Source organism: Zea mays, chromosome 2 (assembly GCF_902167145.1).
Source record: "Zea mays cultivar B73 chromosome 2, Zm-B73-REFERENCE-NAM-5.0, whole genome shotgun sequence".
Taxonomy (NCBI): domain Eukaryota; kingdom Viridiplantae; phylum Streptophyta; class Magnoliopsida; order Poales; family Poaceae; genus Zea; species Zea mays.
Window position 1 is genome coordinate 145,379,389 of NC_050097.1, and position 25,086 is coordinate 145,404,474.

The 25,086-nt window shown below is 40.2% G+C and overlaps 1 protein-coding gene and 1 long non-coding RNA gene across 2 annotated transcripts; one reads left to right on the forward strand and one right to left on the reverse strand.

The window, feature by feature from the left end:
* Positions 1-12,530: 12,530 nt before the first annotated feature.
* LOC103647054 (uncharacterized) lies at positions 12,531-15,108 on the reverse strand. Its single transcript, XR_004856341.1, has 3 exons — positions 13,901-15,108; positions 13,008-13,076; positions 12,531-12,912 (listed from the first exon to the last, which is right to left on the reverse strand). It is a non-coding gene; the product is annotated as an uncharacterized lncRNA (long non-coding RNA).
* A 4,852-nt stretch (positions 15,109-19,960) lies between these two features.
* On the forward strand, positions 19,961-21,469 carry LOC103647055 (uncharacterized). Its single transcript, XM_020549331.1, has 6 exons — positions 19,961-20,099; positions 20,204-20,296; positions 20,369-20,470; positions 20,570-20,983; positions 21,070-21,303; positions 21,399-21,469. The coding sequence occupies exons 1-6, from the start codon at positions 20,022-20,024 to the stop codon at positions 21,441-21,443; spliced, it is 966 nt and encodes a 321-aa protein (XP_020404920.1). The 5' UTR covers positions 19,961-20,021; the 3' UTR covers positions 21,444-21,469.
* Positions 21,470-25,086: the final 3,617 nt, after the last annotated feature.

The following is a 25,086-nucleotide window of genomic DNA, read 5'->3' on the forward strand; positions in this document are numbered from 1 at the left end:
ACCTTACGGGAGGGGGCTGTAACATCATATCATTTCACTCCTTTATAACACCCAACTGGTTTGTTCGTTTTTTATATGCTTAGATGGAAAATTGCTCGCTCAATGTACCTAGGACTATTTTAAGAAAAATGGTCAAACAACCATTTCTAACTTGTTTGTTGTTGTGAGTGTAATGGAGACTTGCCAAAATAGATGTAAGAATTCTAACTGTGCATTTTAACTACCTTTATGTTTGTTATTATTGTAGGTTGCCAATAAATTTGTGAGATATGGACCTTTTAGATTTGTCGTATACTTAGCACGAGCACCTTATTATATGATTTATGTCATCGCGACGTATAGGCATTGTACTCACTTCGTAGACTTAGTTTTTTTTCTAATATTCACATTGTAGTATAAATTGATTTGTATCAGATTAGTTCTATATTGGTTGTTGCCAACGAAAATGAGAGACATTCAGGTCAATAATATATATAGTGCCTGTTTTTCTGTAATCGTTGTGCACTAATATTCTGTTCAATATTTTGTATGTCGTTGCAACGCACGAGCACCTAAAAGAACCCACTCACCTAAATTCAGTTGGGAAGTTTTGTCCTTATGCCTTCACTAATTGAGTAGGTTCCAACGCGAGTAGAACTCGACTAGGTGAGTGCTCATGCGTTGCAACGGGGACATATAATATCACAATAACTTATGTATTATATGTCTCCGTTGCAACGCACGGGCACTCACCTAGTTAGTCTAGAAGTTTATAATCATAGGTTCATTTAGACCCACTAAATAAATATTAAAATCTTTATTAACATTGAAGTGATAAGTAGTACCCGTGTTCATAATAATTCAAATATTGTAGGCCAATCAGTGGTTTAATTTAATATTAAAATGATTTGACCTCTAATTATCACAATGACATTTCCTTTTAGAAAGAAAAGATAAAACAAAAAAATGAGACCCATGTTCATAGTAGAAATAATTAATTAATGATTAATTTATTTCTGTAGAATTGGTTAAATCATTACATCTAAGTTATGTTATGCAAAACACTTTCGTAGTCGAATGTCCATATAACTTTCACTAGTGACAATCCAAAGTAGAGTTATAGTTTATAGATGTCAATACGTGTGGACTAATAAAATGAATATGAAATAGGTTTTATTCTCGGCACTATTATAAGTATGGTTTGTATGGTGTATTTTTGTTCATGTAATGTTGAATGTTATTCATGTAATGGTGTATGTTTATTTATTTGGTGAATGTTTTCTTTTGTATGTAGGATATGCGAATCTATATTAGAAGCTGATTTCATGGTAGAAGACCAAAATATGTTTAAAGACGATCCACATGACACCTTTGAGCAAGGCAAGTGTATTCTCCCTCTGCATTTCTGTTTGTACCCAAATAATGCATATAATAATTGTTGGGGACCTTCGGCATCCGAAGGTCCTCAAAAACAGGATTTAACAGTATTTCTGGAGTACAATGTGTGAACAGGTATCTTCGGACTAAAGTCGGCATTGCTGTAGACCGGAATAATACGAAGGTCGATACAGAGCCGAAGGTGCGAGCAGGAAAGCTTCGGCGTGACAGCAAAGAGTGGAACCGACTTAAAGATGAAAAGGCTATTCAGACCTCGATAGACTACTACAGAATTATTATCAAATGTAAAGGGCATGTATGTAATTTTGTAAGGGCTGTGTCCCGTGCCTATAAATAGGTGAACAGTATCCCCGTACTGTTCACGCTGACTGGGCATTCACCTTTTGCGTCACGCTTATATTGTCATCTTCTCTCGATTGAAGGTACACTTATAATTCAATAATATTTCTATTTATGCCTGATAATAATATATAATCGTTCATATTGTCTTTTATATCCTTTACATTTTCTCCTTCGTCATCGTTTAATGATTTTATGGAGTACTTGAGAACAAGTCCCCAACATTGGCGCCCACCTCCGGTGAACTCACTTCCATTTCTTGAGCTTTTCAACACCTTCGGCAAGCATCACCTTCGTCATGCCGCCGAAGAAGGCTTCAGCACCAGGGGCTGGCACGCTGCAGCCGCTGGACCCCAATCAAGACGTCCTTTCTCTTAGAGAGGCACGAAGCCAGAAGAGGAAGGCTACCAGTCCAACACCTCCGGAGGATGATCTAGATCAGGAGATTCAAAATCTGGAAATCCTTCAGCAGCAGGTTCAACGCAAGAAGGAAAAGATGGCCAGGCTAGCTGAACTGCAGAGGCAGATAGACGAAGCCTCTGAAGAAGTTCGTCATCTTGCTCAGGATGAGCAACACCGAAGGCCTCAGCATCAAGACCTTCATCAGGAGGGTTTTCCCAATGAAGATGACTGGTATGACAATTTCCATCATGGGAATTTTGTTTTTGATGATGCTTCTCCTCTGTCCGCTGAGCTGCAGGCTACACCTTGGCCCCCGTCCTACAAGCCGCCTCAGCTCCCCGTATTCGATGGCCACTCAGACCCGAAGCAGTTTTTGATGAGCTACGAAGCAACAGTGTCTTCGTATGGTGGCAATGCTTCAGTCATGGCCAAATCTTTCGTCATGGCTGTCAGAAGTGTTGCTCAAACCTGGTATTCCTCCCTTCGACCAGGAACGATCACTTCATGGCAGAAGCTGAAGGATTTGTTGTTAACCAGCTTTCAAGGATTTCAGACGAAGCCGGTCACTGCTCAGGCTCTGTTCCAGTGCACTCAGGATCACGAAGAATACCTTCAGGCATATGTCCGAAGGTTCTTGCGTTTAAGGGCACAGGCACCAACGGTGCCCAATGAAATTGTCATCGAGGCCATGATCAAGGGGCTTCGGCCAGGTCCGTCAGCTCAGTACTTCGCCAGGAAGCCTCCTCAAACTTTGGAAAAGCTTCTCCAAAAAATGGATGAATACATTCGGGCCGACAATGATTTTCGCCAAAGAAGGGAGGAGGCTTTCAGGTTTTCTGAAATGACCAGGGGCTTCGGAGGGAGGTTTTACCCGAGGCATGTGAGATCAATTCACAATTCTACACAAAATGATGACAGAGGAAGCCAACAGCAAAGGCCACAATGCTCCTCACAGACTTCTGGACAACAGCAAAGCTCCTTCCGACCACCAGCTCCAAGAGGCAGAGGCGCCAGGGGCTTCGGAGGAAGATTTGGTGATCAACCGAGAAGAATCTTTTGCTTATTCTGCGGTGAGAACAAAGGCCATACTACCAGGATGTGCCATGTTACTATTCAGAAGCAAAAGGAAATAGCTGAAGCAGCAGCACAACAAGCCCAGCCGAAGCAGGTCATGCATACAGCTTCGTATCATTCGCCCTACATCCTAGAATATGTGGGCAACCATCCTGCAGTCTCTGCTGCTTCGGCGAGTCAGCCTCAAGTTTCCTGGCAACAGCCTCCGCCTCCACCTCCGTTGCAACAAGGCCAGCAGCCAGAAGGGAGCCAATATGCTCCGCATCAAAGGGACTTCAGAGAACAGTCCGAAGCTCGCACGGTCAAACAGCACTGTGCCAGAATCAAAGCACATCTATTGACAAATATCCTACCTTGATAGTAATCTTTTTCATTCAGTTTTATTTTTTGTGTAATAAAGGACATTGTTTAGATTTCATGAAAATAGTTCCCACAAGGAAAATATATTTTCTTCACAGGCTTCAATTGTTGAAGTTTAAGGATTTGTCATAATAAAGAGGACCTTCGGATTATCGAAAAAGTTCTTCGAAGCAACGAAAAGTCGTTCCAAGGAACGCAGAGTAAGTTTGACGAAGTCACAAAAAGTCGTTCCGAAGGGAGCGCAGTGTAAGTTTTCTGCTCCAAAGTCGTTCCAAAGGGAATGCAGAGCTTACAGCGAAAAGTCAACGCTGATACCGCCTAAGTAAAAGGCGAAGAAGCTCCAAAGACGTTCCTAAGGGAATGCAGAGCTTACAGCAAAAAGTCAACGCTGATACCGCCTAAGTAAAAGGCGAAGAAGCTCCAAAGACGTTCCTAAGGGAATGCAGAGCTTACAGCGAAAAGTCAACACTGATTCCGCTGAAGTAAAAGGCGAAGAAGCTCCTAAGGGAGGCTTATAGCGAAAAGTTAACGCTGATTCACAAAAAGATTGTGTTTTATCGCGCAGATATACGTGTATCTTCGGAATATCACCTTACATAGCATAACATCATCACATCATCTTTGCATAACATAAGCATCATACATCATACTGCATGTGGCATAAGAAAGAAATATGATATCAATCTTCGGGAAAACGCTTTGAAAAAGGGGCAAATCATGCCAAGTCACAAGGAGAAACAATATTGACCTCTGAAGTATAGCCTTGACGAATGTTTCTACAAAGCTTCAACACTTTTCAGGATACTTCGGATATTATTGTGATAAATGGTAATTCTTCTTCACGAAGCATGAAAAGAAGGGAAGGTGTTTTTTTCGTCAAAGACTCAAAAACGGTACGTATGTAAAGTTTCATGCATCGTAAAGAATTGAACCATAAAGAAAAATAAAACAAATATATTACATACAGGATTACAAGATATTACACATGCTACATTTAAAATGTTTTTACAATAGCATTTAGTCTTCCCTAAGTACCACTTCTGCAGCTTCGTTCAACAGTCGATCGACAACTTCATCCATAATAGCTTCAGCCATCTTTTTAATCTCATCGTCACCCTTAGGCCGTGCACCCGGAGATACTTCAGTAGGATCTGAGGAAGAACAGGACACGGCTACATTGCTATTACAAATCGCAAACAAATTTTAAAGCCTAAGATTACAACACGATAAAAACCATTATTTAATACCTAATTGACCTTCGGCCCCTGCGCTCTTTTCAGCAGCCTCAGCTACTTCTCTAGCATCATGAATCCCCTTTTCACTTCTTCGAATAATTTCTCCGGCCAATTCTCGGCCACTATTATCCCAGATATCGGTAAAAAACTTTCCACCAATTATGCTAGCTTCGGCCGAAGGATCTCTTGTATTTTCAAAAGACAAGGCAGCTTCGGACTGTGCTAAAATTTTTATATGTTCACAGCCCTTCTTCTCTAAGATGGTGGCAATCCCCCTGGCGCCAGAGAAGGCACATATATCTCCTCGGCTATTTAAAATTTCTTCGAAGGCTTCAGCTTCGTGGCCAATCCATTCGATAACACCTTCGGGATTGCCTCTCGAAAAGTTTTCTTCGCTTGAGAACGCTCCAACCTTGGCAAAGCTAGCCTTTAATTTCTTAACACAATCTATAGATTTGTTGTAGCATCTCTTTTTGGACGAACGAAGCTCTTCAACAGTCACTTCTAGGTGATCTGCCCATTGATCGCTGAGTTCACGTTTTGTTTCTTCAAGTATGCGTTCTTCCTTGGCTCTGACCAGTTGTTTCCGAAGGTCTTCAATTTCGCGTTTCTGAACTTCAGCTTGACTTTTAAAAGCAGCTTCGTCTTCCTTTATTTTATTTATCAATGAGTATAATATTTTATCTTTTTCGAGACCTTCGTTCCTCAGTTCAATTACTTCGGAACGAAGGTTGCTCAGGGCTATAGTACATCCTTCGTCCTCAGCATCCTTCTGCGCCCTGAGGGCATTGCTGAGTATCAGGCCCTGCAAAGAGGAATATGTCTGTGTCAATAGGTTTAAACAAATAAAAAATTTTGAAAAAAATACAAGAATTTCATTTGTCGCACCTTTAAGCTATTGTAAGCTAGGCTGTCAGCCAGATCGTTCTTTGACAGCACCGAAAGTCCGTCTTCTAAAGTTGGGAATCCGAAGCTCCTGCTCATCTCCCGACAGACAGAAATTTCCTTGCTGTCGGGGAGACAATACAAGAAGTCTTCTTCTCCACTGCCATTGAATATTAATGCCCCCTTTGTATATTTCAGTTTTTGGGCATAGTGCTGGGCCTCTTGTTCTTCTTTTTCTGATAGTTTTTTCCCCGAAGCATGACGAACAATATAATCACGAATTTTGGAGGATGCTTCGGGGGCAATAACACCGGTTTCTTCAACGAGAGTTGGCTTTGTTATTTTTTCTGTCTCACTTTCCAAGGGTTTTATCTTTGCGGGCTCTGAGGGTCCAGCTTCGGCTTCAGTCTCTTGCTCTGGAGTTTTGGAAACAGAAGTTTCAACTGTTGTTTCAGGACTGACAGCAGCCTTCTTCGGAGGTGTGCTTGAAGACTTGATCGTTTCCAGCACATCTAGTACATTAGCCATTCTCTTTCTTTTCGGAGTGACGGCTGGCACTTTTTCATTTTTTGCTGTCTCAATGATTGCTGCAGGACTCAAAACTTCCGATGTTTTGGAGCCCTCAGTTGCTTCCTTTACCTTTTCCATTTTTTCTGTGGATGGCGCTTCGGCCTTCTCTTTCGTTTCTGGCAACAAAATCTTTGATTGCTCTAATTTTGTCTTTTTTGGCACTTCGGCCGTTTCTGCGACTTCTGGCAGCACAGTTGGCTCGGTTGGTTGTTCAGCTTCGGTGGCCGAAGGAGTTTCTCCGGCAAACTCAGGCACCGAAGCTGGTTCAATATAACGCGGCCGATGCGTAAGGACCTTTATCTTCTTCCTTTTCGGTCCTGGCTCGCTAGGAGCAGCTACAGCTTCTTCTTTTGCAGAGATTGTGCTTTTTCTCTTCTACCTTCGAACGGGATAACAATAGTCAGGGTAGACAAACCCGATGGCATCAAATACCCGATTCAGTCTTTTCTTTTTTCGGCCTCCGAAGGCTGCTGACATTGCAGTATCTTCGGCCTTCGAATAAGCCCCAAGCAGTTCATCGCTTAAATTTTCAATACTTTTCAACCAATCATCATCTGGCTCAACGAATTTATCTCCAAATTTAAAAGTGTACTTTAACCTGATAAGTCCACCTTCGTCGGTTTCTTTTACGGTTTCTTGTGGCATTTCCCATTTCTCCGCAAGTGGCCATACCCTGAAGGCAATATGCTCTTGAACTAAGTCTCTTGTTCCAATGAAAGAGCACACTGCGCCGAAGGCCCTCTGGCATTCTTCGGCAGTTTCATTCATTTCAACCTTCGGCCTCCGAAGGCCGAAGCTTTGCCAAATAGGGCGCATGATTATACCCTTGATATCTTCTCGTATTGTCAGATCATTCTTCACATAGAACCATTCTGTCATCCAGTCTCCAGGCCATCTCTTCCGAAAGGTTGGCACGGGGCAGCTTGACCCGGACCGAGAAACAAAACTGTAGCAGCCAAAATTGTTATGATATTGTTCCTTACCCCAAGGTTTTGTTTCATATGATAATTCATGTATATTGCAGAAGCTTTTTGCATCAGGTTTCAGACCTTGGCTTCTCACGGCCCATACGAAGATATTTAGCCTTATAATTGCCTCGGGGGTAAGTTGATGGAGATAGACTTCGAATATTTTCAGTACCTCCACAACGAAGCTGCTCAAAGGAAATCGCAGTCCAGCTTTCAAAAAGCTTCGGTACACTACGACCTCATTTTCTTCAGGGTGTGGGCAAGTTTTTTCCCCTTCGTCGGCCCTCACAATGGATAAATCCCGGAAATACCTCCCTCTCATGTTGACAAGATGATTCTCTTTGATAGTTGATTTACCATAAACTGAATGACTTGGTCGCCATGGACGATCTTCGGAGTCCTCGCCACCACTGTCCACATCATAGCTGTCGCTGTCACCAGTATCTTCGGACAAACCTTCCAGAATCTCCTTGGTAATCTTTTCCGTGTTGATCTTCGACATCGCTATAAGAAACCCCAAGTTTTTCTCTTCGTCGAGGCTCAGCCTCGTCTCAGCAACAGTCTTCTTATCCTCGGACATCTTCGGAAACACTAAAAAACTGTTTTCAAATCTGAAGCTTCAAAGCTAAAAGCTTAGCAAATCACAGTGCACAAGAGCTAAAAATTGAGTGAGCGGGAGTGGTTGGCCAGAAAGCGTGTCAAATGAGTTTGCGGTATGCCCGTATTTATACGCCAAGAGCGTTGAAAATTCAGAGACCCCGCTTGTCAGTGATTGTTGCTATTCTAGCAAAGGGAAGGTGTTTTTTCGGACCTTCGGCGTAAAGCCTTCGTCCAGATCGCAATCTGAATTCGTTATTATAAACAAATTAATATTGCAAGGGGCTACTGTTGGGGACCTTCGGCATCCGAAGGTCCTCAAAAACAGGATTTAACAGTATTTCTGGAGTACAATGTGTGAACAGGTATCTTCGGACTAAAGTCGGCATTGCTGTAGACCGGAATAATACGAAGGTCGATACAGAGCCGAAGGTGCGAGCAGGAAAGCTTCGGCGTGACAGCAAAGAGTGGAACCGACTTAAAGATGAAAAGGCTATTCAGACCTCGATAGACTACTACAGAATTATTATCAAATGTAAAGGGCATGTATGTAATTTTGTAAGGGCTGTGTCCCGTGCCTATAAATAGGTGAACAGTATCCCCGTACTGTTCACGCTGACTGGGCATTCACCTTTTGCGTCACGCTTATATTGTCATCTTCTCTCGATTGAAGGTACACTTATAATTCAATAATATTTCTATTTATGCCTGATAATAATATATAATCGTTCATATTGTCTTTTATATCCTTTACATTTTCTCCTTCGTCATCGTTTAATGATTTTATGGAGTACTTGAGAACAAGTCCCCAACAATAATGTTTGCTTTTGGATATTTTCATAAATTTGATGGGATTTGCCTAAATAGGATTTCCTAGTAATACCAACCCTATTCCTTGATTAACCTAGGATAAATACTATGCTTAGCAATTTGTGCTACTGCTCAACTTGATAATTATGATGTCACTCTTTAATGAAACTATTGTTCCAAAAATGAAAATTGTATTATTATGTTAACGCGATGGTTAAACAAGATCATTTCGTATTAAAAAAACATGGAGTGACCACCCATGATAACAGTGCAACCACGAGTGCTATCATGGCTCTGGCTTTGGTAAATAGCTTTATAGACTTAGTGCTTAACAACCCTACCTGAAAGATGGGTAAGAGGGGGCGGCAGTGGTTTGGTGGCAACTCATGTTAACATAGAGTGGTAGTCTTGGCTAAGTTACCTCACACAAATGGCCATCAATACCAAAGTGGAAACCTTAGCGGGTGGCTTTGTACTAAGGATATTTTGTGAAAGCCTCATAATGGATCCCTAGCCATTCATCTCGGCAGTGTTTACGGGTCCATACAACCCAAGCTACATGAGATACATGGCTTGTGGGTAAAGTTGTACCACCTCTGCAGAGTGTAAAACTGATATGTCAGCCGTGCTCACATGGTTAAGAGCAACCTAGACCCTCACATAATAACTGAACTTAAAGATGGAGAATAAATCGTGATCCGATGATTTATAAATGGTTTGCTTAAGTGGTTTCACTTAAGTGTTTTTGAGATATAATCATATGCTTACGATTAGTTGGGATATTTTGGGATACACTTACAATTAGTAAGTTAGGCGTTTATAATAAAATATTGACCAACTAAAATGCTTACCGCTTATCCATATCCTACCTTGTTAACCTTGCATAACTCCTCCCACTTGTTGAGCCCCCACCATAAGTGAGCTCACCCTTTGCTAATATTTTGATTAGAGCTGATGAGGAAGACTATGACAATGGTGACGCCGAGTACTGAGTCTAGCGATGCGCCAGTCATCTTCCTGTGGAAGATTGCCCATGTTATATTCGTTGTACTTGATGATGATACTATTTGAGACATTTATGTCTAGATGATGTAATAAAGTTATAATACTCTCTTTACGTCTTTATTTCATTGTCTTTTGATATATTACATTTGTGACGTCAACATATATATGGAAAATGGATCCTGGCACACATATTCTATGCATTCGGTTTTGCCCCTAAAATCGGGTGTGATAGAAGTGGTATCAGAGGTATGCTAACTCTAGGTCGTTAGACTAGTTATAAACGGAAAGCCCAGCCTGTTCAAAATATGCTTATTTTGCTCTTACAGACTTATTTTATTAACCTTGCCTCTTTAAAAATTCAACTAAGGTGACACTTTCTCTTGTAGATGGTGCGTACTGTTTAGACCACCCGTGTGAACAACAACTATATCCCTCCACCACGGTAGGCTCCTTTCTACCCAATGGTAGTAGAGGAGGTCCCTGTGGAGCTTCACCACCTTCGTGTCGAGAATGGAGTGATCTTCGAAGATAGTTCTGAAGAGATTTTGGAAACACCCACTACGTTGTCAGAATCGGATGCCTTTGCTGCGGGAGCTTCATCTTCAGCACCACATGTACCAGCAGCTCAAGCCTCGGCTCCTGGAGGTGATGACTCGGATGATTCCGGTGATGATGAAGACGATGAGGAAGAAGAAGAAGAAAATAATGACAACATTGAGGATGCCAACATTGGACAAGAAGACAACTTTGATGGATTACGGACTGTCGCAGAACATTAGACTTCAATGTTCAAGATGAGACAGTTTCCAAACTTGCTGCAGGATGTGCTGCATGCACTAGGAACCTATGTTGACCTCTCTATGACACAAGGAGAGTGTCTGAGCCTCCTCGGGTTTGTTACTACCTCACTTGCGTGCATATCAGAGTGTTGGATGCAGGAGATCAAGGTTTCAGGACTCTATCATCACGAGTCTCTGACGTTGCTATCCACCTACGCTGCTTCGGTCAGCAATGCTGCTCAAAGAGCTTTGTGGTCCCTCAGCCATACCTATTAGCAGCAGTTGCATGACACGACGTACATGCATCTTCCCCCGCGTCCTCGTGGAGAGAGCCAGACAAGTGTTGTTCCAGGTGAAGCTGGAGAAGATCGCCTCAACACCCTTGTAGGTGTGGTGGCAGGTCTTAACACTGATCTGGACAGTGCTACCCTGGACCTCTCAAGGGTACATGAAGAACTTGAAGATACACATGCTAGGATTGCAGCCCATGAAGCTCAGTTCGAAGGAAGAAATCCACCCGAACCTCAAGTCCCTGCCATAGCTGTGTCCCCGCCCCGCAAGCGCATTCGCTATGGAGCCCCAGGATCTATTACCAGACTACTCTAGATTTATAAGTCATATTGTAATAAGTTCAATTTTGCGATTAGACGATGAAACTCTCTATGATATTATTATTATTATTATTATTATTATTATTATTATTATTATTATTATTATTATTATTATTATTATTATTATAACAACCATGTGATGGTGATGTTTGCATAATGTTTGATTTGGATTTTTTCTTGAGTGTAATGGACATAAGAACATTTAAAATTAACAAATAAGCTTAACTTTAGTTAAAAGCTATTCCCCATAGAAACTTTCTCTACTCTTCACTATTCTAAAGGATGCACTTTCTAACCAACCAGATGGTGAACACTCTCTCAGGTCACGGACAGACACAAAATCAACGTACTGGTCAACAGTTGCCACCACTACCACCACTACTAAAAAATCACCCTAATGCCACGACAGATATTGCAACAACAATATTTTTGTTGCATTAGATGTTATTTATTGCCACGACCTTTAAAAGTGGTTGCAATATATGGACCGTTTTGCCACTTTTTTGTGCATTGCGATAACCATGACTTTCGTTGCAAGAGAAAGGTGTTATTGCGACCACTAGAACAGTTGTAGCAAAATCACCCTAATGCCACGACAGATATTGCAACAATAATATTTTTGTTGCATTAGATATTATTTATTGCCATGACCTTTAAAAGTGGTTGCAATATATGGACCGTTTCGCCACTTTTTTTGTACATTGCGATAACCATGACTTTCGTTGCAAGAGAAAGGTGTTATTGCGACCACTAGAACAGTTGTTGCAAAATTACTCTAGTGTCACACGGATATTGCAACAACAATAAAGTTGTAGCATTAGGTGTTACTTATTGCCACAGCTTTAAAAGTGGTTGCAATTTATGCACCTTTTTTGCCACTTTAGTTGTGCGTTGCAATAATCATGAAGATGTTATTGCTACCACTAGAATAGTTGTTGCAAAATGTCCCTAGTGGCTCACCAGATATTACAACATCAGTAAAGTTGTAGCATTACGTGTTAGTTATTGCCACAGCCTTTAAAAGTGGTTGCAATATATGCACATTTTTGCCACTTTATTTGTGCGTTGCAATTATTATGACTTTCGTTGCAAGAGAAAGATGTTATTGCTATCACTAGAAGAGTTGTTGCAAAATATCCCTAGTGGCTCACTGGATATTACAACATCAGTAAAGTGGTAGCATTAGTAGCAGTGTAAAGCAAGACGCGGCATGTGCGTAGAATTCTTTTTTTCATCCAAACCGACCGGGCGTGCAGGGAGGGTGAGGCCACCCTATGTCATATACTCTCATGTCTGCGTAAGGCCAAGGAAATCGTAGTATATACGGACCTGCCGCGCGCAACATGTCTAAGCCATGATCCAACTTTGCGTTCTGTGTCTGGATCGCGATGGGAAATATATTCAATTTATTGATACGTTACAAGAAAAATACAAAGAACAATCTAGAAGTTTCTGTTCTCTGAGACACACATCAATAAAACACGCAGGTGAATAAAATACAAGGAAAAAGATCACATGAATCTTCTAAAATCTGATATATAACCAACAATAGAAAAGAATACAAGGAAAAGGATCACAAGAATCTTCTAAAATCTGATATATAACCAACAATAGAAAAGAATACAAGGAAAAGGATCACAAGAATCTTCTAAAATCTGATATATAACCAACAATAGAAAAGAATACAAGGAAAATGATCACATGAATCATACAATTTCCAATTGTTGTCTGCATGCCTATACTAATACATATTACAGCCGCCACTGCCTGCAGGGGACTCAAACTGCCGCCCTCCAGGACACACAACAACCAGCAGCCAGGGACTCCACGCCTTCAGGTGATCCTTATTCAAGCACACCTTCGCCAACCCCATCCAACAGTCAGCTTTAGACGGTTTGCACTACAACAGAAAATAGGAGACAACCATCAGGTAATCCTTATTCTTAATCACAACGATGTAACTAGTTTAGACAAGTGATCTATGCACGGTTGCACCATGATTCCTGAGAGTTTCCGCCATTTCAGGTTCTAGCCAAATAATATTCAGTTTTATGGCTGTTGTACCTGCAAAAAAATTACACATCGTGTCCGTTAGAGTCAAAATAAATGTGAACTAATGGTGATAATAGGGAAGGATGGCATAGAAGAGATTAAAGCATTTACGATAATATATAAAGTAAATGGACAACATTGCAGTGGCTAGCGTGTGGAAGTTGTGCCAAACCATTGTCCTGTATTTCTCGATGTTCTCATATGCCCAGTTAATATGAATAACCAACTAAGAAAGCAATATCCTTGACAAAAAAAAACCTGGTTTTGTTGTCTCAGTTGCTTGCGTAGCTTGGGTTCTTATGACTGTGATAGATAACAGCAATATCAATCAAGAAACTGAATATGCTCCCTACTCATTTTTTCTCAATTGGTACAATCAGTAACTTGGCAAGTGTTTTTTTAAATAACTCTTGCGTTTACTCTAAACTTAAAGTATCTTCCAGCTGCGAGTTGGGTCCTAAATCAATATGCTCCATTTATAACAAGATTGTTGTAAGAAAATACTTTCAGTGATGTAAGCATGTAGCACATGTGTATAACAAGATTGTTGTCATGTGGAAAAGTTTGTTACTACGAGGTTTGGCGTACATGACTGGTATGTAAAAAAATAAAATGGAAGTAGTATTGTCCTCATATAGAAAAAAATTATAATGGAGAAAATTATAATGGAGGTACTAGGAGGCTATTTAAGAGGGACTGCAATTGTTGTGTATGACTATTCTTCTATCAATTCAATGATACGCGTTGGTAGTAACTAGTAATGCCACATTTTTCTTCCTCCTATAAAAGAACCCTAACCACACATCAAAGGTACATTGCACTCATGAATCATGTACCTTGGTAAAGAAGCATGCTCTCTTTGCAGTGTAGAACCTCTTTCTCCTTCTCACTATGATGCTCCTCAAGATGTGCAAACTGCCTTTTGAACTGATGAACTACACTGCACAAAGATATTAGTATTAACGATCCTTTTTTAAAAAAATGGATGTGAAACTGTGATTCTGAAACTACAATTATGCAAAGGGAAAATTCTGAAACTGTTATTAGCGTCGGCACCAAAATAATTCTAGGCATGTCGGCACCAAAATGTTTTCAAGTGTGACTGATAGCAAGAATTGTTGTGATGTGCACATTGCTTCAAACAAATGCCTATGCACAACACACTTAATTATTTTCTCTCAATGCAATTCAGCACACATTACCTTGTAACAAATATATGGAATTAGATAGTATTACATTGCGTTATTAAACATCACAGGCCTTGTCACCAATTGTAATGTTTTCTATGGCTTCAGTTTCCCTCTGTATATATGCATGTCAATAACATTTGAATGGCTGGAAATCACTTAGCAGCTACACATCAAGATATCTACATATATACCACAAACATCTCATGTCAACTTGCTAACAGGAGAGTAAATAGGATTTTGAAAACTATGTTGTTGCTAGTGACTACATATTGCATGAATTAATAACTTATCATTAAACTTTAAAGCTCAATACTGGTTATGACTGAAAATCAGTTTAACTTTGTTTTTTTTGTTATAGGTCCTGGCTAGTGATTCCTATCTTATACTAGAAAGCCATGTCTCAGAATAATAGGAGTTGGATGCGCATGCACTTCACGACAAATGAGTGGCAAACAAATTTCAGAAAGTTCATACAAACTACATTTGGTGGCACTGCTAGAGGAGAAACTGCACCATGTCCATGTTCAAGATGTCGATGCATGTCCTACAGAACACAATCTCAGGTTCAGAGTCACTTGGTTATTAGAGGGTTTGATGAGAGCTTCATCGAAGAAGGAAACCAAGCAAATGATTCAGATGAGGGCAATGCTGCAGCAGTTGTCAATGATGATGAAACAGGTGACAGTGGTTCTGTGACCGAACTAGTTTCAACGCTAATCAGTGGTGCTATACACGAAGACATCATAGGAAATATTAATGAAGAGCCAAATGCAAAAGCAAAGGCATTCTTTAATCTATTAACAGAGGCAAAGAAGGAATTGTATCCAGGTTGCAAGGAGGTCACTAAGGTATCTGAAAGCCTGGTCGACATGAGACAAGGAGAAAAGGGCAGTGGAGAAAAAGAAAAAAATGGCTTTTTCCTCTTCAAGTTTTGCTTTTAACAATAGCAAATATATTATTAGACAATCTAAATTATTTTAGTGGATTATATAATCTGAGGAGTCTTATTTGTTTACCTAGATTATTTGAGTTGGTGGTTGCTGCTGATGGTGCCACGAATGAACGCCGCAGCCTGGCGTCGACTGTTCCGAGCCACCGCGACACGAGACGGCCTCTGACGGCGGCGATTCATGGGGTTCGGAGTCCATGATTATTGGGCGGCGGTGGCAGTTCCTAAGTGTGGCGGCAGCAGTTCTTGAGGGAGGCGTCGAGTGTGTATGGTGAGACGGCGTCGGGGGATGGAAACAAAAGGATAGTGATTCGTATATATCATCAACTTAAGGTGATTTCACTATTTGCTACGTTTTTCATATAAGTCTTGTCAGACTATCATGTGAAGATGGTTCCATATTTATAAGTGTCTAGTATACTCACTAACATCTACAATGTTTCTTATAGTCTAGACGACTTCATATGATATAAGACACTTCTATAAAATATACTTATATTAGTCTTTAATGGTGTGTCTTAAATAGTCATATATGTAGTAGTGATTGTTGCACGTATACACATATATACTCTCTCGTTCCCATCGTTTAATTTTTCTAAACAAATGCCATATAGTATTTGAACATGTACCATTAACAATTATTCACCTGAGGCTTCTAATTAAGGCTTCTAAGGCATGTTCGTTATGGCAAACCTCTTTTTGTACTATGAACAATTATTCACATTGGCGGATCCAGAATTGATCAAGAGGGGACTACTAAGCTAAGGCTATAAATTTTTTACCGAAGAGCAGAGGGTCAGCGAGGAGCTGAGGAGCGACATCTTGTTCCTTCGTCAGCAAGGAGGTGAGGAGCCAAGTAAGTCAAACATTCTGTAATGAGTAGCATCGTTTAATTTTCCCCATTCCTGGCGCCCAATGTCCCTTCAGACAGTATGCACTATGCTTGTAAAATTCCCATTCACTTCAGATGCTGAACTTGCATGGTTCTTTGACGAGGATACATGACTAGCATCGTTTAATCACAACATTATTATTCTGTTCTCAGATGGTGACAGTCAGGGGCGGAGCCAGAACTATGATATAAGGGGGGCCGATCAATTGATAAAAATATTATATAATGTTACTAATTTTAAGCACTCGCTATGAAATAAGAATTCTAAACCTTTATAAATTATCTTAGTCCATGAGTCTCTTTTATAGCTAATTAATATATTGAACTAAAGTTGTGACGCAAGAACAATACCAAAAAAATAAAGACGATAAAACGATGAATATGTGACCGATGAGATTCAACTTTTATATAATGATCTAGTATTCATGAGGCAGCTAACAAATTTATGAGAGAGTTCAAAAATCCAACTAGACTCGAGAATCCATGAAAATTCGTCAACCTACATAGGTACATGTCAAATTTGTTGTGTACACACCAACTATCAGGTGACAACTTTAGTTGAAATTTATAGGTTTTATTATCCACGAGATCTAATGTAGTATGTATATAAGTTGCTGGCACTCATTCTACTGCTTCGTGTGATCACCTTCTTTGGACTTTGGTTGTGAGGCTATGGCAGTGGCAAGTCAAGTGGTCAGCGGCAATCGGCGGCTGCCTAGCGAAATGATAGGATGAATCATAAGTGGGTGAGGTTCAGATATCAGCGTCTGCAAGCGAATTAGGTTTGACGTTTCATGCATCGATTGGTCGTTCAACGAATATTTTATCTTATATTCTTTGTCTCTTTTAGACTTCGGTTGGCATACTACAACAGAGTTATGGATCATATATTACCAACCACTATATTAAACCTTTGATTAATTATGCTGCATAAAATTTAGAGTATATAGATTTAAACACACAAAATTTAGACTATATATACTCTTGTCTATGTGGCAGCCTTGGGAGGGGCCATGGCCCCTGCCGGCCCCCCCTTGGCTCCGCCCCTGGTGACTAGGGATGAAAGTAGGATGGGAAAATCCCGTACCGACCGTTATCGTATAACCGATTTTGTTAGTTTTGTCCCGATCATTTTCGAACCCGTCTAAAAAACAAAAACGGTACGAAAACGGGATATACAAAACGGTAAACGAAAACGGAAACGGTAGAGTTGTTTTTCCGACCGTTTAACCGGGATCCCGTTTTTAATCGGGATGATCCCGTTTTTCTTACCGTATTTTTAGTTCGGGAATAATTCAATAGAGCCTGCTCCAGAGTCCAGACATCAGTGCAACTTTGAGGCCCAGTCCATCTAAGCGCCGGCCACAGGGCCACGGGCTAATTGGCTAAAGCGTCCAGAAACCTAGCGCTCACTCCTCTGACTTCTCCACGCCGCCGCTGCCAGAGTCCAAAATCCTGCTTCTCCTTCCTCCGTCCGACTAGCCGAATCGTGGTTCCTCCGTCCGGCCGTCCCTCGACAACTCTTCGCTGCGCGGCTGAGCCACCCTCGACACCGGCCGTGGGTCGCCCGAGGCCCGACCATATCCACGCGCGTACGGCGTACGCGCCCGACCAATCACCAGTTCACCATCGCGTCCGCCGCGGCGCCTCTGGCCTCCCGAGTCCTGACACTGCAGTTGAGCTGTTCACGTCACCAATCACCACCGCTTCGGGCTACTGTACGCCTGCTCTCCACGCTGCGCGCCCTCCCCACGTTCACCAATCACCACCGCTTCAAGCTGGCTTGCTTTTTACTGCTGCTGCACTTCGTATTATTCTACATGAGCATATGCAGAGAATATGATGCTAGTACTTCGTATTATTCTACATGAGCAACAGTGCTATTGTACTTGGTATTATTCTACATGGCGTGCATGATGCTAGTGTGTCTTCATTATACTTAGAAAATTCTAGTGCATTACTACTCGAGCTTGTGAACACAACCAAGGTGGCAAGTTGTAAGGGATTATTTGATCATTAACAGTTAGCTAGAACCACAGCAAAATGACAGCTCCAGCAAATATAAATATATATATATAATTATGGTGTTTCTTGTTTGGTGTCTCTCTTATCTGCAGATGAAAAGTAAAGTAGAAGGAAAAGCACCGTCAGCATCTATTACTGCACATAATTCCATAAACCAATCTATTGTTATACTTACATGATTTTTTCGTTCCCTGCCCTGTCAGCATCTATTTTCCTGACCTATGATGACGACTCAAGGAGGTTTGCAGCCGACAAGCAATGAAGCTAATATGTGCACCAACGACAATGGTAGCCAACTTGGTACACGGATTGTGGACGAGATTATGGCCGGGAAGAACGTCTTCTTTGATCTTCCTGACAAGTAAAAATCTATCTACCCATATTGTTCTCTACTGCTTTGGCCTTGGCGCAGATCATAATTATAGTATATTGTTTTCATACCTCTTAATTGTTGAATGAAATCTTTTTACAACACTATTTTAGTCATTGTTTGCATAAAATATATTTGTGTGGCAGGTTGACTGGTGAGATATGGACCTTGAAATTCCATTGCATTGGAGCACAACCTGGAAAAGAAATTGTCACAGTAAATATTGATAAAGCTTATGTTGCCTTTTACAACGTGGTGTACATAAAATCGAAACTTGGATATTCTGGGAGGGACTTCTTGTTTTACAAGAAACGATGTGGCATTGATCGATCCAGGCTATTGGCACTTGATTACATCCACCAAGAAGAGGCCATGCTGTATGATAACATGGATGAGAGAAAAATAAGTTTTGTGCTCACAAAAGATCCACCCAGTGATCTAGAGGTAAGCATAACTCCCATCAAGCGTCCAAGACAGCGAACAAATGTTGATGAAGAAACTATAGAAGTGTCGATTGATGCATATAAGGAGTGGCTTGCAATACTACAACATGATAATCCAGAAACGGGTAAGTTAAGATGTCAAACTCATTACATTAAATACATGATATGTTATAGTTTCCACAGTTAAACTTACATATTGTTTAAGTGCAGATTTAATGGATGACTTCAGGGAGGATACGATCAAAACATATAAAGAATGGTTAAGGCATCAAGGCGATCTTCCAGATATCTGTAATTTCTTTTATTTACAGCCTACTAACATATAGTGTATATTTTCGCAAATTGTTAGAGATGTAACTGATGCCTATGCTATCCGCAGTATTGTATGAACGACAAAGCAATGATGACCTAATATTATCAGATGAAGAAATTCATGGCAGCAACAAACCTACTACTAATTGGCCATCTCATGCTAGACGTCATAGGAAAAGAGATTCTGGTATTTTTTACTAAGAGTGTTTTTTATTCAAATGTTGCAATCTTCTACTTTGAATATTTCTACCCATTCAGATGTTATTGGTATATATGTAGATAACGATGGAGTCTTTAAAAAGGAGGGGCGTGGTACCCTTAAGGGTATAGCAGCAGCCACCAAGCGGATCAAGAACGGTGATCACAAACTTAAGATTGAATTTTCATCTAAGCTTGGAGGTCCTGTAGGACCAAACGCTCGCACTTTTGTGGATGAAATCGTATTGTTTACAAAGAAAAAGGCACCACTCATTGGAGTGAAAAAGTGGAAAGATATAGAGCTCAATGTTAGATCTTCTATAGCCTCTGATGTACTGGTATGTGAAATTTCTTTACTTGAGCCCTAACAGTTAGCTAGAACTATTAGTGGTCTACTATTCCCAAATTACTAGACAATTAACCTTCTCTTTATATCAAAACTGAAACAGCGAAGGTGGGAGTTTCTAACCAATGAGGACGCGCATGAAAAGATCTAGTCTATTGCTAAGGAGAGATACAAAGGATGGCGATCAACGTTAAGCTCAACATACAAGGCATACAATAGTTATGCTGAAAGGATGAAAAACAAGCCTGAAGATGTAGACATCGTCGAGTGGCATTACATGGTGTTGTATTTTGGATCTGAGAAATTCCAGGTTTGCTATTTCATTTCCTTTACTTTAACGATTGGCACTTGCATAATATGGATGATTCTAGCGATTTATTTATTAATTCATTTCCAACTATTATTATTTTCTAGAAAATAAGCAGCCGGAACTCGGAAAACCGTCAGAAACAAAGAACGAAGCATATAATGGGTTCTAGAACTTTTTCCCAAATAAGCTTTCAACAGGTAATGATATGACCACTACTTTATTTTCCATGATTAATGACAAACTTGTATGATACATTCTTCACATTACAGAGAGATCCAGAAACTGGTATAGAACCAACCGATCTATCCCTTTGGATGATTACTCATTGTAAAAATGATGAATGGTCGGAAGAGGCTTCACGTGGCATTTATGTGAGTAAATCACAAAGCTTACTACTAAAACATACTTTAAAATACTCGGCATCAATTCTTATTTGAATTGAGCTAACTTGAACTATATTGTTTTTTCAGGAGAACGCAGCTGAGAAAATTGCTGAGAAAATATATCAAACAGAAAAATTTTATCTAACAAGAGAAGAGGAAAATGCTATTTTCCAAACAACATTCAAGGAAACAACAGGATGTAAGGCAAACAGACTTCATGGTCATGGGTACCTATCAAGATATCCAACAAGAAGTCAAGTGATGGAATCAAAGTTCCTCGAACAAGCTCGTGCCACGGTTGCAACCAACCAAAAAAACATTGAACTCGAAAGTCAGGTCCAGTTGTTAAATGAAAAACTTGCGTGTGAGGTTGCAGAACGAGAAAGAATACTCCAGGAAAAAATGCAAGCACTGCAAGAAGAAGAAGAAAAAAAAAGACAAGTGCTTAGAGAAGAAATGAGGCAAGAAATGGTTGCTGCCCTTGCTGTTGTAGCACAACAGGTATAAAATTTGATATTTGTATTTTTACCATCATTGCTATTAGAAACTTTTGCAACATAAATTGTTTGATCAATTGTTTAATGCAGAGCAACCGTGAAAGCACCACTCCAATCGATCCTTCTTCCGTTGTCCCTACTAAACCTCCTGAATTCATCCCAGCTGATTCTCCTGCACCTGCACCAAGTAGTGCAAACAACGTTCGTACACCAGACACAAACAATAAGAAAGACAATATGCCAGCAAACTATATTAGCTCTTACACTCTAAGGAATGCTGTGACAAGACGTGTGCAGGCAAGGGGCAACAAAAGAAGCGAATGTGTATGGAATGCAAATGTTCTTGTATTATGATCATATAAACTGTTTTACAACATTTTTTGATAGTTTTGTTTTTGTAATCCTGGATATGATAATAGGTACAATCCGCAAGTGCAAGCGAGAAGCAAGGTAGATCAACTTAAGAAGCTCTATCAAAGTGTGTTTAAGGTATGTCCACAATCTTTTTTTATTTCTTTTGTAGTTGTGCATGCAATGGATTTTAGTAGCCTAAACAGATTTTAGTTAACCATATGAGCAGTACACATGTTTGTGGCTCTGTGCAGCATGCTTATTTGGTAGCCTGTTTTCGCTCTTGTTAGGCTGGTGCTGCAGCTGCCTTCTCTGGTAGAGATAGAGTAGAACGCTTGCTGTTGCGTGCTTCCTGTTTGCTGCGTGCTACTGTTTGTTGCTTGCCGCTGCTAGCTGCGTGCTGCTGCGTGTTGTTGTTGCTGCTTGCTGCATGCTGCGTGTTGCTACTTGCTGCTTGCTGATGGTTGCTACTGTTTGTTGCTTGCCGCTGCTAGCTGCGTGCTGCTACATGTTGTTGCTGTTGCATGCTGCATGTTGCTGCTTGCTGCTTGCTGCTGCTGATGCTGCTTGCTAGGAGTTGTGTTGTAGCTGTAGCTGTAGGCACTACAGTTGTAGTCTTTCACTAATGATTAACCAAGTTATTGTAGCTTTACTAATTATTGTTTTTAACACTTCCAACAGGTTCCTTGTCGTCGTGATATCATCGTCAGCCTAGCTAACCATCGCTTGCATCAATGGAGGGGATGGAGGGGTACACGATGACAAAAAAAACTTCCAATAATTTGCTAGTCCTGAGTAGTTTATTATCTATGTTATCACAATCCAAGCTAGTATGAGGATGTTGTGACTGTGAGCTATGTTATCAAATTAATTTGTATTTGGCCACTATTTATTTGGTGCAACCTATTTGTTACAACTTATGGTATGGATGTAGTTAATATATGAGATAAGAGACAAATATTATGGTTGTCAATTTTGGTTCTTACGTTACTGATGTAAAATATAATTCTTTTGCATAACATTTTCTACCCAATACAAATGCAAAATGCATTGTCGTATAAATTGTGGGTTTGAATATATGTAAATGCAACGGTTTTATTGGTTGTTGTATGGTTCAGTTGCAATGATTTTTTTGTTGCAATAAGATGTAATTACCATGGATCTATTTCGTTGGGACTTCGGTAGTCGCAACCTTTTCTTCTTGTTGCAACATCATTTGTTACGATATTTTTTGTTGTTATATCGGTTCTTACCACAGATAATTTTATAGCAAAAAGGTCATGTAGCCACGAGACACATTATGTTGCAAAATGATCAAATGCAACGAAATTATTTGCATGGCAATACATCTTGTTGCCACGAGTCACTGGTGTGGCACTAGTGTTTTGTTGCCACACAGCATCTTGTGGTAACAAAGCCATTTGCAACAGATTTAAACGTGGCATTAACACTTATTACCATGAAATATGTTGTGGCAATAGAGTTTTTGGCAACTATCGTAAATGTTGCAATATAACTTATTGCAACAGAATAGTCCATTGTAACAACGAACTGCTGCAACACTTGAATACGTTGCAAAAGATGTAGTAATTGCAACAGAACGTAAAATTGTTGCTATAGCCTATTGCCACTCTGTTTTCTGCAACAGCAGGCAACGACAGTTGTTCTATCGCAATTGGTGCCTATCGCAACGATTTATGGTCTATCGCAACGATTTTTGCCCATTGCAAGAAGGTGATTTTTTAGTAGTGCACCCAACCCAACAATGGAGCAGTTCATTGCCGTACAGATGCAACTTCTCCAAGGCCTCACTACTTCAGTACAACAAACTTCTTGATTAATCAAGACATCTTCTTTTGCATCTAGCTCATCTTTTACACTAGCTAGCTCACCTAAGAGCTTAGTTATAAATGTCTTTGTTTTACCATCTAGTTTTCCATGATAGCATTCATTTCATCATCACTAGATTCATTGTCACTTGATTCACTACTAGAAGAACTAGAAAGAGAGGTGGATTTGGATTTTACCTTCTCATGTTTGGCCATGAGACAAATGTGAGGAGTAGGACCGTCACCATTGGATAGATTTTTGAATAACCTCAATGCTTTGGATGATTCTTGTATTTCTATGGTTGCAACCTTTTCATCCTCTTCACTTGAGCTATCTCCATTGATGACCAATATGTGCCTCTGTCAAATCCATTTCTTCCCTCTTCCTTGTATTGCTTGTTCTCTTTTTTCATGTGGACATAAGTCAATGAAATGTTCCGTGCTTCCACAATTGTAGCAAGTTCTCTTTTTCTTGTTTGGAAATCTTCTCTTCACTACCTTGCATCCTTCTTTCTTTAACCCTTTGTGATACTTCTTGACAAACAATGCAATGTCACCAATCTCTTCATGTGACTCATCTTCACTATCACTCTCATTAGAATTATTGGTTGTCTTGTTAGCCTTTAGAGCAATATCCTTAATTTTCATTCCATCCAACTTGGCTTGCAATTCTCCAATTTTCCTTCTCTCTAAAGCCTCTTCCCTTTGCATGTCAAAGGTTAATATTCTTCCAAGAACATCACTAGGTGTAAGCATGTTAAATCTCTTATTATCTCTAATCAAAGTGGCCACAATGTCATTTCTTGGAGACTAGACCTCTAGCATAATTTTGACTACTTTGTGATCATTGATGTCTTGTCCACCAAGACCTCTAATTTTTCCCACAATAACCATCAATCTATTAAACATCTCTTGTGGCCCCTTATTTTCCAATATGACAAATCAATTAAGCTTGGCCATTAAGAGATCGATTTTGGATTTTCTAACTTTGTCAACTCCTTCATGAGCAATGTGTAAAGTATCCTAATTATCTTTTATCACTTCTATCCCAATCACTTTGTTGTACTCATCTCCACTAAGTACACTCAACAAGGCACTAGTTGCTTGAGCATTTATATGGATCCTTTGGTACTCAAAGGGAGTGAGACTGCTAGGATCTTGTGGTTCTTCCATCCCACTTCTAACAATTTCCCAAAGCTCCAGATGTAGCTAAATGAGATAAGTGTTCATCATATGCTTCCCCTTTGCAAAGTTGGTTCCATAAAACTGAGGTTCCCTTCAGGCACATTTATAAGAGATTTATGGTCAAGGTGAGGAACATAAGCACTGTAGAGGAACATTTCCATAGCCATTCTTGCTGCCCTTGCTATCTTTTTTACTCTTGTTAGTTTGATAGGATTTGTCATCATCTCCATCATCACTGCTCATCTAACTTCAAGATTTTCTTTCCTTTCTTATTTTCTTCTTTCTTTTGCCTCTCTTCTTCTTCCAATCTCAGTTTCTCTTGTCTTTTGAGTCTCCTTGCTGCTCTGCTAAGAAGCTTTTCTTCTTCTTCCAACTATTTTGCTTGCTTTCTTGCTTCTCTTCTCAAACATCACTCTTCTTTCCTTCTTTCTCTTTCTCCTTTAGATATCTCAGCATAGAGAGTTGCATAGCTTGTTGCTGATATACTCTCATTCTCTAATTCTTCACCAAAGAGATTAATCCCATCATTTTCTTGCCTAGATGTAGCCATACCTCACGCGGTTAAGTGTTGTAGAGGAACAAGTCTTTGATACCACTTGTAAGGATCTAGTATACCTAGAGGGGGGGTGAATAAGCTACCTATATATTTTTAGCTCATGAAACTATCAAATTCCAGCGCAGCAGTGCCGCTCTCAGCCCAACACTCCTGTGGTCCAGCACTGCTGAACAGTAATAAATGATC